Source organism: Pongo abelii, chromosome 19, assembly GCF_028885655.2.
Source record: "Pongo abelii isolate AG06213 chromosome 19, NHGRI_mPonAbe1-v2.0_pri, whole genome shotgun sequence".
NCBI lineage: Eukaryota > Metazoa > Chordata > Mammalia > Primates > Hominidae > Pongo > Pongo abelii.
The window spans coordinates 54,078,796-54,094,017 of record NC_072004.2 but is presented as its reverse complement, the minus strand read 5'-3'; the positions used below and the strand labels follow the sequence as shown (position 1 = coordinate 54,094,017).

The following is a 15,222-nucleotide window of genomic DNA, read 5'->3' as shown; positions in this document are numbered from 1 at the left end:
CCCAGGAGTTTGGTGCCAGCCTAGGCAACAAAGTAAGACCCTGCCTCTACAGAAAATTAGCTGCATGTGTAGCACATGCCTGTGGTGATCACAACTACATGGGAGGCTGAGGCAGGAGGATCCCTTGATCCCAGTAGGTTGAGGCTATAGTGAGCCATATTTATACCACTGTACTCCAGCCTGAGTGACAGAGTGAGACCCTGTCTCAAAAAAATAAAAAATCAGACAAAAGGAGTATTTGTGAGGTGAATTTCAAATATGTACATGTGTAATTTAGAGCCCTTTCTTTTGTTGTTTTTCTTTTAATTTAACCAAATGTTTACCTAAATTGTTTGGATGGGCCTCTTGTTGTAGTTTTTGAGACAGGGTCTTGCTTTGTCACCTACGCTGTACTCAAACTCCTGGGCTCAAGTGATCCACCCTCCTCAACTTCCCAAAGCGCTGGGATTGCAGGCGTGAGCCACCATGCCCAGCCTGACAGTTATTTTCCTTCTACATTTGGATTTAGGGGTTTATACTGTGCCTTATTCATGTCTTTGCAACTCTCAGCACATTGGTGAGGAATGTTGAAATCTTGGATAATTTTGACAGTTCAATCTTCTAGTGATAAATAAGCTTTTCACTCATATCTACAGAAAAGTACACAAATCTTACAGACATGGTTTGATGAATTAGCACCATGTTTTTGTGTTAGGATAGGCTAGGCTATGCAAAGGTAATATCAACCCCAGAATAGCTTGGAACAATAAAAGTTTCTTTCTGGCTCATAATATATCCCTGTCTTCAGATGGCTATGGCTGTTCTTAACGTTATATCTACGCTTTGATCAAGACACAGTGTGGTTTTGGGTCTATCTGGAACATATCTGTCTAGAACATTACCAGCCTGGGCACAGGGGCAGAAACTTCATGGAGAAGTACTGCTGGCTCTTGGACTTTTCTTCCAGAAGTGGCACATTTCACTTTTCATATTTTAATTGCGGAAAGAAATCACATGGCCACACTTGTCTTTGTTTGTTTGTTTGTTTGTTTGTTTGAGACAGCGTCTCACTGTATCACCAAGGCCTGGAGTGCAGTGGCATGATCATGGCTCACTGCAGCCTCCACCTCAGCTCCACCAAGTAGCTGGAACTACAGGTGCACATCACCACGCCCAGCTAATTTTTTTGATTTTTGATAGAGACAAAGTCTCACTATGTTATAACCCAGGCTGGTTTCAAACTTCTGAGCTTGGCGATCCTCCCATCTCAGCCTCCCAAAGTGCTGGGATTACAGGTATGCACCACCACACCCAGCCTAAGATAATTTATTTTGCCTTTTTTATTTCTTCCACTAAGCACCAGGAGAGGAAGGACATTTTTGGTTTTGTTTCCCACTTCATACCTAGATACTAGCACATTGCCTGCCACTTAACCTCTCTACACCTGTTTCCCCTAATAGTACATATCTTATAGGGCTGTTTTGTCAGGTAAATGTGTTAATGCACATAAAATACTTTGGATAGTAGCTGGGACAAAGTAAGAACTCAACTAAACAGACAATTCAGACATAAAATAACAAATGTTACAGTAGGAGGATGGAATGTATAGGCAAACACAGGAAACCCTGCAAGACAGATGAGTTTAAGGGGTTGGAGGAAGGGGGAATGTATTTTAAGGCAGAGGGAACAGTATGCAAAGGTTTCTGGGCAAGAGAGAACATACCTCTGATTTCCAGAAAATACGTCATGTATCCACAAGGTCTGATTCAGACAAGCTGTAGATATTAAGAGTAAAAATAATATAACAGATTTATACTTTGAAGAAAGTTTAGCCTCAGAAAATTCTAACTAAATATTTTGTGTGTGTTCTTATTTAAGTCCTTGTAGAAAAATTCTGCAGTCATCTTGTTAAATATTGTCAACTTGATTTACCACAGTTCTGTCTCTTCTATAAATAATTTTTTTAGGCGTACAAATGGTGCATCGAGGCAATGAAAGAAATTACAGCAGGCTTACCAGTGAAAGTTGTGGTAGATGTCTTAAGACAAGCTTCTAAGGTAAATATAATGTTAAAATTATTAAATGAATTATAGGATTTATCAGGCTTTAAGTTTATTTAATTAACCTGTTATTTAGCATTTTAGTTATTTGTACACTCCGTAGACATAGGTCTGTTTTATAAGTTTCTGTGCTCATTTTTAGGAATCTGGTTTCTAACTAAAACTATATCACACATAGATTTTTAGCTAATTTTTCTTTACCAAGAAAACCAGTGAAATAATTCATTTTGATCATTGTTTCAGTGCACTAAAGTACAGATCAAAGTAGTATTTGGGTGCTATTCTGGCTTGAGTTTGTATTTGTTTTTCTTAAATATTTATAGCAACCAGAATTCCTTATGCCAAAATCCTGTGAACTTTGGTCACTTTTTTGCTAAAGGATAGCCTGGTGTTAAATCTCTTTGTCATAGTATTGCAGTCTCACAGCAAGGCAGCTTGCTATACTTGACTTGCTAGGCAGTCCTTACTTGATTTTTCTCTAGTGTTTTCTTATTCTGTAAATAAATGCATTAAATCTTTTACATTTTTATTTTATTTTAAATAGAGACAGGGTCTCACTATGTTGCCCTGGCTGGTCTCAAACACCTGGACTCAAGCGATCCTCCCAGCTGAGCCTCCAAAAGTTCTAGGCAAGCCTCCAAAAGTTCTAGGATTACAGGTCCACCACGGTTGGCCTGCATTAACTCTTAGAGGACATTTAGTAGTATTTTAAAACTACTGCTTTGGTGCAGTGAGGCCTTAAAGCATTAATGTACTTTTCAGATACAGTCTTCTACCCAGAAGTTTCTCAGATTTGAATATTTCATTTTGGTTGATTTTACTTATGGAAATTCAACTAGAAAATAGATTCCAAAATTATAGATCTGGGAGAGTCTAATTTCTCTGAAATTTATTAAATCAGTCATTTTAGAGTAAGTAAACAGCATAAATATTTAAGTTATCAGAGCTAGAACAGGGCTATTCTTATGTTTTTAATTAATTGAAATAATTGAATATTTAATATAAAGACAACATAATATTTATGCAAGATTTATATTTCTGTTTTTTGTTTTTGTTTTTGTTTTTGTTTTTTTTTTGAGACGGAGTCTCGCTGTCGCCCAGGCTGGAGTGCAGTGGCGCGATCTCGGCTCACTTCAGGCTCCGCCCCCCGGGGTTCTCACCATTCTCCTGCCTCAGCCTCCCGAGTAGCTGGGACTACAGGTGCCCACCACCTCGCCCGGCTAATTTTTTGTATTTTTAGTAGAGACGGGGTTTCACCGTGTTAGCCCGGATGGTCTCGATCTCCTGACCTCATGATCCGCCCGCCTCGGCCTCCCAAAGTGCTGGGATTACAGGCATGAGCCACTGTGCCCGACCGCAAGATTTATATTTCTGTATGCAAATTATATTTAGAGTTTTTAAAAAACGCCTAGCTATAATCGTGGATCAAAATATTTTAAGAAATAACAGAGCTGTGCACAGTGGCACATGCCTGTAGCCAGGAGTTCAAGTCCAGCCTGGGCAACATAAAACCTTGTCTCTTAAGAAAAGAATTAATAGGAAAACTTGAAATTCTATGCATTTAAAAATTATTAAATGAAAATAACAAAAGATTATTGTAAGCCACTCCAGGACTGGGATATAAGGACCTTAGAAAATGCTGTGGTAAATTCTGCCCCCATTGTTTTATTTTAATAATAGGGGAAAATGGGGGTATACCAGCTTTGTAAGGTAACTTTGTTATGACAGATTTGTACTAGGACTGACTGTCAAAATTTTAAACTTTATAATTTTCCCAGCTTATATACAGATCTGTTTATAATAGAATTTTTAAGTACTTGGAAGGAAAGAAATTACAAATAGAACCTTTGTATTTATGTTTGGAGGGTTTTTTTTCTTATTAACCATTATAGCCAGAATATATAAACTACACGTATTTTAGCACACTAATGAACTGTTTGAGAGTTAACCGTTTTTCACTTTATCTTTAGGCTTGTGTAGTAAAACGTGAATTTAAGAAGGCAGAACAGTTAATTAAACATGCAGTGTATTTGGCACGGTAGGTGATTAATATTAAAAATATCCTTTTAAATTGTCTCTATACTTTATATCCTAATAATTTTGTGTCTTTTTATAGGGATCATTTTGGATCCAAACACCCAAAATATTCTGATACACTGCTAGATTATGGATTCTACTTACTCAATGTAGATAATATCTGTCAGTCTGTTGCAATTTATCAGGTATGTTAATGGTTACTCTTTTTTTCTTTCAACCTATATTGACTTGCTGACCTGTATTTGTTTGTGGTGTATAAACCACTCTCTAAAAATGACTTTTTGACAACTACCCCGCCCACCAATATAGGTTGCATCATTATTTTATTAAGTATTACCTAGAAGGTGTAAAAGTTAATGCTTTGGGAATTAAAGAGAATCATTCAGGAAAGGAATTGTTGGGTTGTGAGCTCATATTTGGGAGTGGTTTTCCGTTTTTTATTTACCCATGTAATGGCTTATCTTTGTTGTTGATTTAGCAAATGTCACTAAAGCTGCCTTTGTAGTAACAAAGATGGCTGATAATTATTTTAGGCCTTTCTTACTCATTCTCAGGTAAATGATGTATTATGCCATTGCTGTAGACAAGGCATACTTGACTTTAAGGTTCACTTTTTTTTTTTTTTTTGAGACAGAGTTTTGATCTGTCGCCCAGGCTGGAGTGCAATGGTGCAATCTCAGCTCACTGCAACCTCCGCCTCCCAAGTTCAAGCAATTCTCGTGCCTCGGCCTCCTGAGTATCTGGGATTACAGGCCCATGCCACAATGCCTGGCTAATTTTGTATTTTTAGTAGAGAGGTGGTTTCACCATGTTGCCCAGGCTAGTCTTGAACTACTGACCTCAGGTGATCCACCCACCTTGGCCTCCCAAAAGTACTAGGATTACAGGTGTGAGCCACAGCGCCTGGCCTAAGGTTCACTTTTGAAGAAGGAAACAGAGAAAAACATTCCCAATGTCTTGATTCTCAAGACATAGGAATTATTATTATTATTATTATTATTATTAAGCCGTGGCCTTTTAAGTCAAACTCTATCTTCAGAAATTTAGGACTTCTAGGTGACTTTCATGTTCTGTAATTTAAATACAGCAGGACTTTCTGGGCTTCAAAATTTTATGGTGTTAGGCATATAGATATATATTTAAATTACTAGGATGTTTAATTTAACTAGATGGTATTTTCTACAGTATTGACAAATATTTTTATGATTCTTTCAGGCAGCCCTTGACATTAGACAGTCAGTGTTTGGTGGCAAAAATATCCACGTAGCAACAGCTCATGAAGATTTGGCCTACTCTTCTTATGTCCACCAGTATAGCTCTGGGAAATTTGACAATGCACTGTAAGTTCCGCATTCCTTTTCTCTGAAGGAGGAAATACTGTTTTTGTTTTATTTTGTTTTTTCCCATTAGGGAACTATTATTACATTAATAATAGTACTTGATATACTTTATAGATTGAATTTGTCTTCCTGGAGCTTTAACAGAATGCCTAAAATGTTCTTGAAGTCATTTAAAATCATACCAGTTTTCGGGTGCAGAGGCACTTGCCTGTAATCCCAGCACTTTGGGAGGCTGAGGTGGAAAGATTGCTTGAGCCCAAGAGTTTGAGACCCTGTCTACTCAAAAAATTTTTAAAATTAGCTGGACATTTTGGTGCATGCCTGTGATCCCAGCTTCTCTGGAGGCTGAGGCAGGAGAATCGCTTGAACCCAAGAGGTTAAGGATGCAGTGAGGCATATTCACACCACTGCATTCCAGCCTGGGCAACAGAGTGAGACCCTGTTTCCAAAAATAAATAAATAAAATCATACTAATTTATAGGTTATTCATTTAGCCTTTATATGATTTAATATTGAGACTTGTATGTTTTCATGTAGAATATAACTTATCTTTTGAGTATTTCCTTCAATAATTTTTGAGTAATACAGTAGCAAACTTAATAACCTAAAAACTTCTTGGTGAGAACACATAGAAATACTGAATAACAATTGTCTTTTTAAATATATAACTGAGCTTGCAAGAGCGAGGGGGAAATCCCCCAAGGGCCAATAATGGACACTAAAATTTAAAGGATTAAGTATGGCTTGTGGTATAACTGCTCTGGGGTGATGGGAAAGTTTAGAGATTTCTGTAACCTTGGTTTAAGAAACAGCCTATAGGAGGCTGGGAGTTAGAACTCAAACCCTCACATGAAGCAAAGTCAAGACTACAACCCGGCCGGGCGTGGTGGCTCACGCCTGTAATCTCAGCACTTTGGGAGGCCAAGGCGGGTGGATCACCTGAGGTCAGGAGTTCAAGACAAGCCTGGCCAAGATGGTGAAATGCTGTCTCTACTAAAAATACAAAAATTAGCCGGGCATGGTGGTGGGCACTTGTAATCCCAGCTACTTGGGAGGCTGAGGCAGACAATTGCTTGAACCCAGGAGGTGGAGGTTGCAGTGAGCCGAGATCGCGCCACTGCTCTCCAGCCTAGGAACAGAGTGAGACTCTGTCTCCAAAAAAAAAAAGGACTACAACCCCAGGGAAATGGCAGGTGGACATCTATCTAATTAATAGATGACAGGGAAAGTTGGCCATCTGAGCTTGGTGTCACAGTTGAACCCAAAAAGAAGCCTCACAAAACGTAATTATTTACCTATACCACTCTTGAGTTTAGGGATAATGCATCAGGATCTGCAAACAGAAAAATATTAGAAAGCACTTTGGGGCTGCTGGTTCTCCTGGGATGCCTTGTGAGAGAAAATGCAAGACTTGGAAATAATTATCTGTCAACCCAAACTATACAGACATTTCATAGACGAAGCTTTACCTAAAATGAACTCACCATTAAAAATTACAAAACATAAGGAAATATTTCCTCTGAGTCAGCAGACATAATGAACAGGATTAGAATCCTGAAAACTTTAGTTAACAGAACTTTTTTGGCCGGGCGCAGTAGCTCACACCTGTAATCCCAGCACTTTGGGAGGCCGAAGTGGGCGGATCACGAGGTCAGGAGATGGAGACCATCCTGGCCAACACAGTGAAACCCCGTCTCTACTAAAAATACAAAAATTAGCCAGGCATGGTGGCACGTGCCTGTAATCCTAGCTACTCGGGAGGCTGAGGCAAGAGAATCACTTGAACCTGGGAGTCGGAGGTTGCAGTGAGCTGAGATCACCACTGCACTCCAGCGTGGCAACAGAACGAGACTCCATCTCAAAAAAAAAAAAAAAAAAGGAAAACCAGAACTTTTTTTTGGTTGATGCTATAAAGTATGTGTTCTTTATATGATTAAAGATACAAAATAGGTTGGCAAACTAGGCCTGTAAGTAAATTAAAGTTTTATGTTTTACTGGAACATAGCCCTGCTTATTCATTCATGTGTTTTCTATAGCTTCTTTCACACTACAGCAGCCAGAGTTCAATAGTTGCAGCAGAGAATGTGTGGCCAACACAACCTAAAATATTTACTATCTGGCCCTCTACAGAAAAACTTTGTTAACTCTAATATAAAAGAAAGAATGAAGAATATTCCCATAAAGAAAACGGGAAGTTTTTTTGTTTTTGTGTTGGTTTTTTTTTTTTGAGACAGAATCTCTCACTCTGTCGCCCAGGCTGGAGTGCAGTGGCGTGATCTCGGCTGACTGCACTCTCCACCTCCCAGGTTCAAGCAATTCTCCTGTCTCAGCCACCTGAGTAGCTGAAGTTACGGGCACGCGCCACCATGCCTGGCTAATTTTTGTATTTTTAGTAGAGACAGGGTTTCACCATGTTGGCCAGACTGGTCTCGATCTCCTGACCTCAAGTGATCTGCCCCCCCTTGGCCTCCTAAAGTGCTGAGACTGCAGATGTGAGCCACCATGCCTGGCTGGAAAAGGGCAGATTTTAAAGTAACTGTTACATGCTACAGCATGGATGAACCTTGAAAACACTGTGCCCAGTGAAAGAAGCCAGTTACAAAGGATCACATATTGTATGATTTCGTTTGTGTGATATGTCCAGAATAGGCAAATCCGTAGAGACAGAATATAAATTGATGTTATCTAGGCTGAGGAGTTGGAGGGAAATGGAGAGTGACTGCTAATGGGCATAGGTTTCTTTATGGGGTAATGAAAATGTTGTAAAATTGATTTTGGTGATTGGCATACTACTCTGTAAATACACTAAAAATCATTGAATTGTACACTTTAAATGGGTGAATTGTGTGGTATACTAATTATATCTTGAGCTGTTATAAAAATAAAACAAATGGCTAGAAATGGAAATAGTCATTGAAATTAAAACTCAGCAGTTGGGCCAGGCTTGGTGGCCCACGCCTATACTCCCAGCACTTTAGGAGGCCAGGGTGGGTGGATCACTTGGGCCCAGGAATTTGAGACCAACCTGGGCAACGTAGCAAATCCCTGTCTCTTCAAAGAAAATGCAAAAAAATTAGTTGGGCATGGCAATGTACACCTGTAACCCACCTATCCAGGAGGCTGAGGTGGGAGGATCACCCGAGCCCAGGAGTTTGAGGCTGCGGTGAGCCATGATTACACCACTGTACTCCAGCCTGGATGACAGAGCAGGATCCTGTCTAAAAAAAAAAAAAAAAAAAAAACCAAAAAAAACCTCAGGAGACAAGTTAAACAGAAGATTAGTTACAACAAAAGAGAGAATTAGTAAATTGGAAGACAGATTTGAGAAAACTAGTGGTTACCTGGAGGATGGGGGAGAGGAGGCTTGGCATTGTTTGAAAGGAACTGACAATAAAACAGAAATAGCTTACCTTCTATTTGGTGATATGGGCCATAAACAAATAACCAAACTTGTCAGGCAAGAATACATGTTGTGAAGAAGAGTAAAGTAGGCTAAGAGTTGAGAGAGTGATGGTAAATTTTTTTTTTTTTTGAGACAGTGTTTGTCACTCATGCTGGAGTGCAATGGTGCAATCTTGGCTCGCTGCAACCTCCACCTCCCAGGTTCAAGCGATTCTGCCTCAGCCTCCTGAGTAGCTGGGATTACAGGCGTTCACCACCACACCCGGCTAATTTTTGTATTTTTTTAGTAGAGATGGAGTTTCACCATGTTGGTCAGGCTTGTCTCGATATCCTGACCTCAGGTGATCCACCCACCTCAGCCTCCCAAAGTGCTGGGATTACAGGCATGAGCCACCACACCCAGCCAATGGTGAATTTTTTTAGGGCCTTTTATGTGGTCTGTTCTGGAAAGACCTGAGGAGCAAGTCGTGAGAATGTTCAGGGGAAGAGCATTGCAGAGAGGGTAAAGCCAGGGTGAGAACATGCTCTGCATGTTCAGGAAACTGCTAGGCTTGTGTGGCTGGAGGGGAAGGCGGAGAGGGTTGGTGTGAGAATGGCAGGAGATGAGGTCAGGGAAGTAGCAGGCTGAAAGATCATGTAGAGTCTTGTAGGCTGTAGTAAAGACTTCCTCTTTCATTCTGAGGGAAATGGGAGTGTCTGTTGGGTATTAAAAGTTCAGTCTACAACAGATTGGAAATTTAAAACAAAAAGCTGGATCTTTACCACAGATAGTTTTAGAAGTACTTTCTATCAATGTTATATTACAGATTGTGATTTTTAAAATTCCTAAATCATTTGTAACTAAAAAGAAATGCCAGACTGTATCTATCTGTATTACAGATTTCATGCAGAAAGAGCTATTGGTATCATTACCCACATCCTACCTGAAGATCATCTTCTTTTGGCGTCTTCAAAGAGGGTGAAAGGTATCCTTTGTAATCTAGTCTCAGATATTTTAAAATAGATGATATATGGTATAAAATAGGGGTATTTGTTTATTTTCTCAGAGGATTGGAGGATTTTCTCACAGGATTAGACGGTGTCTGTGTATTACTAGATAGCCATTTTACCACAACTCTACTTAAGGGGTTCCAGTGGTTCATAATGAAAGACTGTTTGCATCTCTCATAAAACATTGTTAATAGGCCGGGTGTGGTGGCTTATGCCTGTAACCCCAGCACTTTGGGAGGCTGAGGCAGGCAGATCACCTGAGGTCAGAAGTTTGAGACCAGCCTGGCCAACATGGTGAAACCCCATCCCACCTACTAGAAATACAAAAATTAGCCGGGTGTGGTGGCGTGCACCTGTAATCCCAGCTACTTGGGAGGCTGAGGCAGGAGAATCGTTTGAACCCAGGAGGCAGAGGTTGCAGTGAGCCAAGATCGTGCCACTGCATTCCAGCCTGGGCAACAGAATGAGACTCTGTCTCAAAAAAAAAAAAAAAATTTATAAGCCAGAATTTCTTTCTTTTCCATCTCCCTTTTGTCATTCACTCATGCATGCATTAATTTTTTTGAGGATTGCATGGAAGCATAATACAAATGTTTCTATACAACATGGATAGAAGATGGGTTTCATAACTTCAGCTTTGTAGTGCAGGATTCTTATCCTGAGCTTCATATCAGGTTACCCTGAATGTTGCAAGGCTCTTGCCAAATACCCCTATCTTCCATTTCTTATTTTAACTTTTCTTCTGATTACCACCAAGGCTTTTTCACGTAATGCATTTATTTTGCTAACATGATTGGGTCACCTATGTGTTATTTCCATGCGTGTTGGATATGTTCTACCTTAATTCTGGAACTGAGTTTTTTCTCCCTCTAGGTTTGTGTTTTTTAAGTTGCACAAGTAATACATGATGTTAGATAGAAAAGAGAAAAAATAAATTGCCTTAAAATCCCACCAATCCTCAATCAACATTTTGGTGAATATTATTTTAGACTTTTCTTACTTCAAATAAGATAACTAAATGAATGATTTTTTTAGTTTTATAATCTGATTTTTTCACTTAATATATTACAGACATTTTTTCGTGTCTCTACATATATCCTTTTTTCTAATGTATTTAACCTTACCTTTATTATTTGACTCTTATAATTGTTTTTAACCTTTTCTTTTTAAAAATGCTACAGTGAAGTAAATCTTTTTCTTACCTTTGTGTACATAGACAGTTTTCCAATAAATCAAATTATCTGGTAAAATAATATGTATATTCTTAAAACTTTAGATAGAATTGGAAAGTCTTGAATGGAGCTTTGAAATGGAAATGTCTTGCCTGATTTGTTTGGTCAGATGAGTAGGAGGAAATCAGTTCTTTTAGCTGTGTTTGCTTAAAGGTCATGTTTTATAAAGTGTGGTTTCAAAATTTTCAAAAGTGCTTAGGTACTCCTTGACACAGTTTCATGACTTTTAAAAACTTGCCTTGTGCTTCCATTTAATTTGAAAAACAAATTCACATCAGCAAAGTATAGCAGTCTATTAAAATAGAAGCTAATTCTGCAAAATCGTTTATACCATTGTTTTTCTTAAATTTGAATATATGTACTGTGCAAAATAGAATGACCGCCAAAAAGTGTACTTTTTTGTTAAAAGTGGAATTCTTTCATCTTGACCAGTTCTAAACCATAATCATATATAAATATATTCAGTAAACATATTATTTAAGTTTAAATTAGATGTTCTTACTAGCTTTGGTAGATGTTTTGAAGTACGCTAATTTATTGCCTTCTTTTTTAGCACTTATTTTAGAGGAGATTGCAATTGACTGTCATAATAAGGAAACTGAACAGAGGCTGCTTCAAGAAGCTCATGATTTGCACCTGTCTTCACTCCAACTAGCTAAAAAAGCTTTTGGAGAATTTAATGTACAGACTGCAAAACACTATGGAAACCTTGGAAGACTTTATCAGTCAATGAGAAAATTTAAGGTAGAAACATGTTTTTACTATATTTTTCTCTCTTAAGTAATGAAATAGAATCTTAAATAATAAATATTAAGTAAGCTCAAATAAATTATACTTATCTTATTCTGCAAAGGAATTGAGAAGATAGTGAATATGAAACAACATAGGCCAAGCACAGTGGGTCATTCCTATAATCCTGGCACTCTGGGAGGCTGAAATGGGAGGGTCACTTGAAACCAGGAGTTTCAGACCAGCCTGGGCAACATAGGGAGACCCTGTCTCTACAAAAATTAGGCAGGTGTGGTGGCACATGCCTGTCTTCCTTGCTACTTGGAAGACTAAGGCAGGAGGATGAGTTGAGCCCAAGAAGTTGAGGCTGCAGTGACTATGATCACATCACTGCACTCTAGCCTGGGTGACAGAGTGAGACCCTATCTCTAAAACAAACAAAAAATAGTCAAAATATAAATAAAATTTAAACATCAGGACCGTGGGCCAGGCACAGTGGCTTATGCCTGTAATCCCAGCACTGGAGTCCATGGTGGGACAATCACCTGAGGCCAGGAGTTCAAGAACTAGCCTGGTCAATATAGGGAAATCCTGTCTCTACAAAAAAGAAAAAGTTAGCCAGACATGGTGGCTCACACCTGTAGTCCCAGCTTCTCCAGAGGCTGAGGCAAGAGGATGGCTTGAGCCCAAAAGGTTGAGGCTGCAGTGAGCTATGATCACACCACTGCACTCCAGCCTAGGTGACAGAGTGAGAGCCTGTCTTCAAAAAAAAAAAAAGTCAGGATCGTAAAAATTAGGAAACATGTCAAACCAAAAAGATTAATATATGAGGCCGGGCTCAGTTTCTCATGTCTGTAATCCCAGCACTTTGGGAGGCCAAGGCGTGCAGCAGATTTGAGGGTCAGGAGTTCAAGACCAGCCTGGCCAACATGGTGAAAACCCATCTCTACTAAAAATATAAACATTAGCCAGGCATGGTGGCATGCACCTGTACTCCCAGCTACTCGGGAGGCTGAGACAGGAGAATTGCTTGAACCTGGGAGATGGAGATTGTAGTGAGCCGAGATCTGCACTCCAGCTTGGGTGACAGAGTGAGACTCCATCTCAAAAAAAAAAAAAAGATTAATATATGAAAGTAGTGCTTGAGATAAGAAAAAAAATTTTAAATAAAAAACAAATATGATTGCTATACTTGACTTCAAACAGTTCTTAGTATATAGTTCTTGATATATAATTCTTAGTATATACTAAGTATAGCTCTTAGCAGAATGCGTGTCATATGGCAGGTGTGCAAGAAATGTCAGATATTGCAGCAAGTATTATCAGTTGTAGCAATAAATATGACTAACTTCAATGTCTTAGAATTTTGAGTTATAATTTTTTTTTTTAATATGGGTTCTTACTCTGTTGTCCAGGCTGTAGTACAGTGGTGTGATCATGGCTCACTGCAGCCTCAGCCTCCCTGGGCTCAGGTGATCTTTTCACCTCAGCCTCCCAAGTAGCTGGGAATACAGGTGCACACCACCACACCGCCTAATTTTTGTATTGTTTGTAGAGACAGGGTCTTGCCCTATTGCCCAGGCTGATCTTGAACTCCTGGGCTCAAGCAATCTGCCTGCCTCGACCTCCCAAACTGTTGGGATTACAGGCATGAGCCACTGTGCCCAGCCTATAAATTCTTAATATTATTAATTTTGGGATCACAGTAAGGAAAGAGTGAGAGGTCTTCTTTATCTGAAAAGCAACCTATATATCCCTCAATTAGCTTGAGTTTAGTTTGTTGGAATAAAAATTGTCAAAATTCCAAAAAATGACATGAAAGTGTATGCCCATGTAAATTAACATATTATGATATAGAGCTTGTTAAGAAGGTTCAACTAAATTTTGGACTGTGTTAACTGTGTTAACCAAAGGAAGTAATTTTTGTTTTAGAATGATTTGTTAATTTCTTCTAACAGTTTCTTACAATTTTGCAAATTTCTTTGTTGTGAATTTCTTGTAACAATTTTTTATTACCAGGATAAGTTTTCACTTGTTACTTTTGACATAGGATACTATTGCTGTCATCAGTTTATCTGCAGTTTCCAAAACTCTGTAATGCTTCCCATAGGCAATTTTTGGAATAACATAGTATGTTCTTTGATCTGATTACCTTATGGCATTCATAAGATGTCTTTGGCATTTAGATCAGTTTTGCTCATTGGGTAAGAACTGTTAAGATGAGAAAAAGTATAATGATTGATATGGCATAATTGTTTTTCAGGAAGCTGAAGAAATGCACATCAAAGCAATTCAGATTAAAGAACAGCTTCTTGGTCAAGAAGACTATGAAGTAGCCCTTTCAGTGGGACATCTGGCTTCTTTATATAATTATGACATGAATCAGTATGAAAATGCTGAGAAACTTTATTTGCGATCTATAGCAATTGGTATGTTACATTTAAATTTTCTTTAGTCAGTTGATTACAAATCAACATGTCAGCATGTCTTATATGTTGTATAAGGAAAATGTTATTAAAGACTTAAATGGGGCTGGGTGCGGTGGCTCATACCTGTAATCCCAGCACTTTGGGAGGCCGAGGTAGGCAGATAACTTGAGGTCAGGAGTTCGAGACCAGCCTGGCCAACATGGTGAAACCCCATCTCTACTAAAAAATGCAAAAACAAATAAGCTGGGCATGATGGTGCGCATCTGTAGTCCCACCTACTCAGGAGGCTGAGGCAGGAGAATCGCTTGAACCTGGAAGGCAGAGGTTGTCATGAGCTGAGATTGTGCCACTGCTCTCCAGCCTGGGCAACAGAACGAGACTCCATCTCAAAAAAATAAATAAAATAAAATAAAATAAAATACTAAAATATTTAATAAAATAAAATAGATTTAAATGGGATAAGTTGCTAAGGATATTCAGGAACCACCCAAAAACCATCTGGAACATTTTGTTAAAGGTGCTTTTTTTGATACTGAAGCCAGTAGTAAGAGGTATGACAGTAGAGTGTCATGTGTAGGCAAAAGTAGTTATTTTAAACTATTTGTGCAGTTACTGCCCACTCATTCCTCCCCCTCCCTTCTCCTACCTTTAACATCATAGATCAGGCTTACCTGTTTTTGAACTTCATGAAGTTATACAATGCATATTTTTATGTGTCTGGTTTATTGGTGAACAATAATGGTGAAATCTGTGATGTTGCGTGTCACTGCCATATGTTGGATTAGGATGTCATCATTTATCCATTCCACATTTATCCATTCCACAGTTAATGAACATTTGGAACATTTGGATTTCCATTTCAGGACTATTACAAAATCAAAATAAGGAATCTATGGCCATCATCTTATGAAGTGCCTGTTAAAACTCTTGCCCATTTTTATATTGATTTGTCTTGTCATTTTCTTATTGACTTATAGAAGTTCTTTATATGATATGAATATGACAGACCTTCGTTGGTTACATG

At 38.7% G+C, this 15,222-nt stretch overlaps 1 protein-coding gene across 1 annotated transcript in view; it reads left to right on the top strand.

Moving 5' to 3' along the window:
- The window catches only part of APPBP2 (amyloid beta precursor protein binding protein 2), an 80,645-nt gene that overhangs the window by 60,001 nt on the left and 5,422 nt on the right, over positions 1 to 15,222 (top strand). The window contains 7 exon segments of the mRNA NM_001131419.1: positions 1,947 to 2,036; positions 4,010 to 4,077; positions 4,156 to 4,261; positions 5,292 to 5,416; positions 9,698 to 9,783; positions 11,594 to 11,784; positions 14,033 to 14,198. Coding sequence (NP_001124891.1) covers positions 1,947 to 2,036; positions 4,010 to 4,077; positions 4,156 to 4,261; positions 5,292 to 5,416; positions 9,698 to 9,783; positions 11,594 to 11,784; positions 14,033 to 14,198 — 832 coding nt within the window.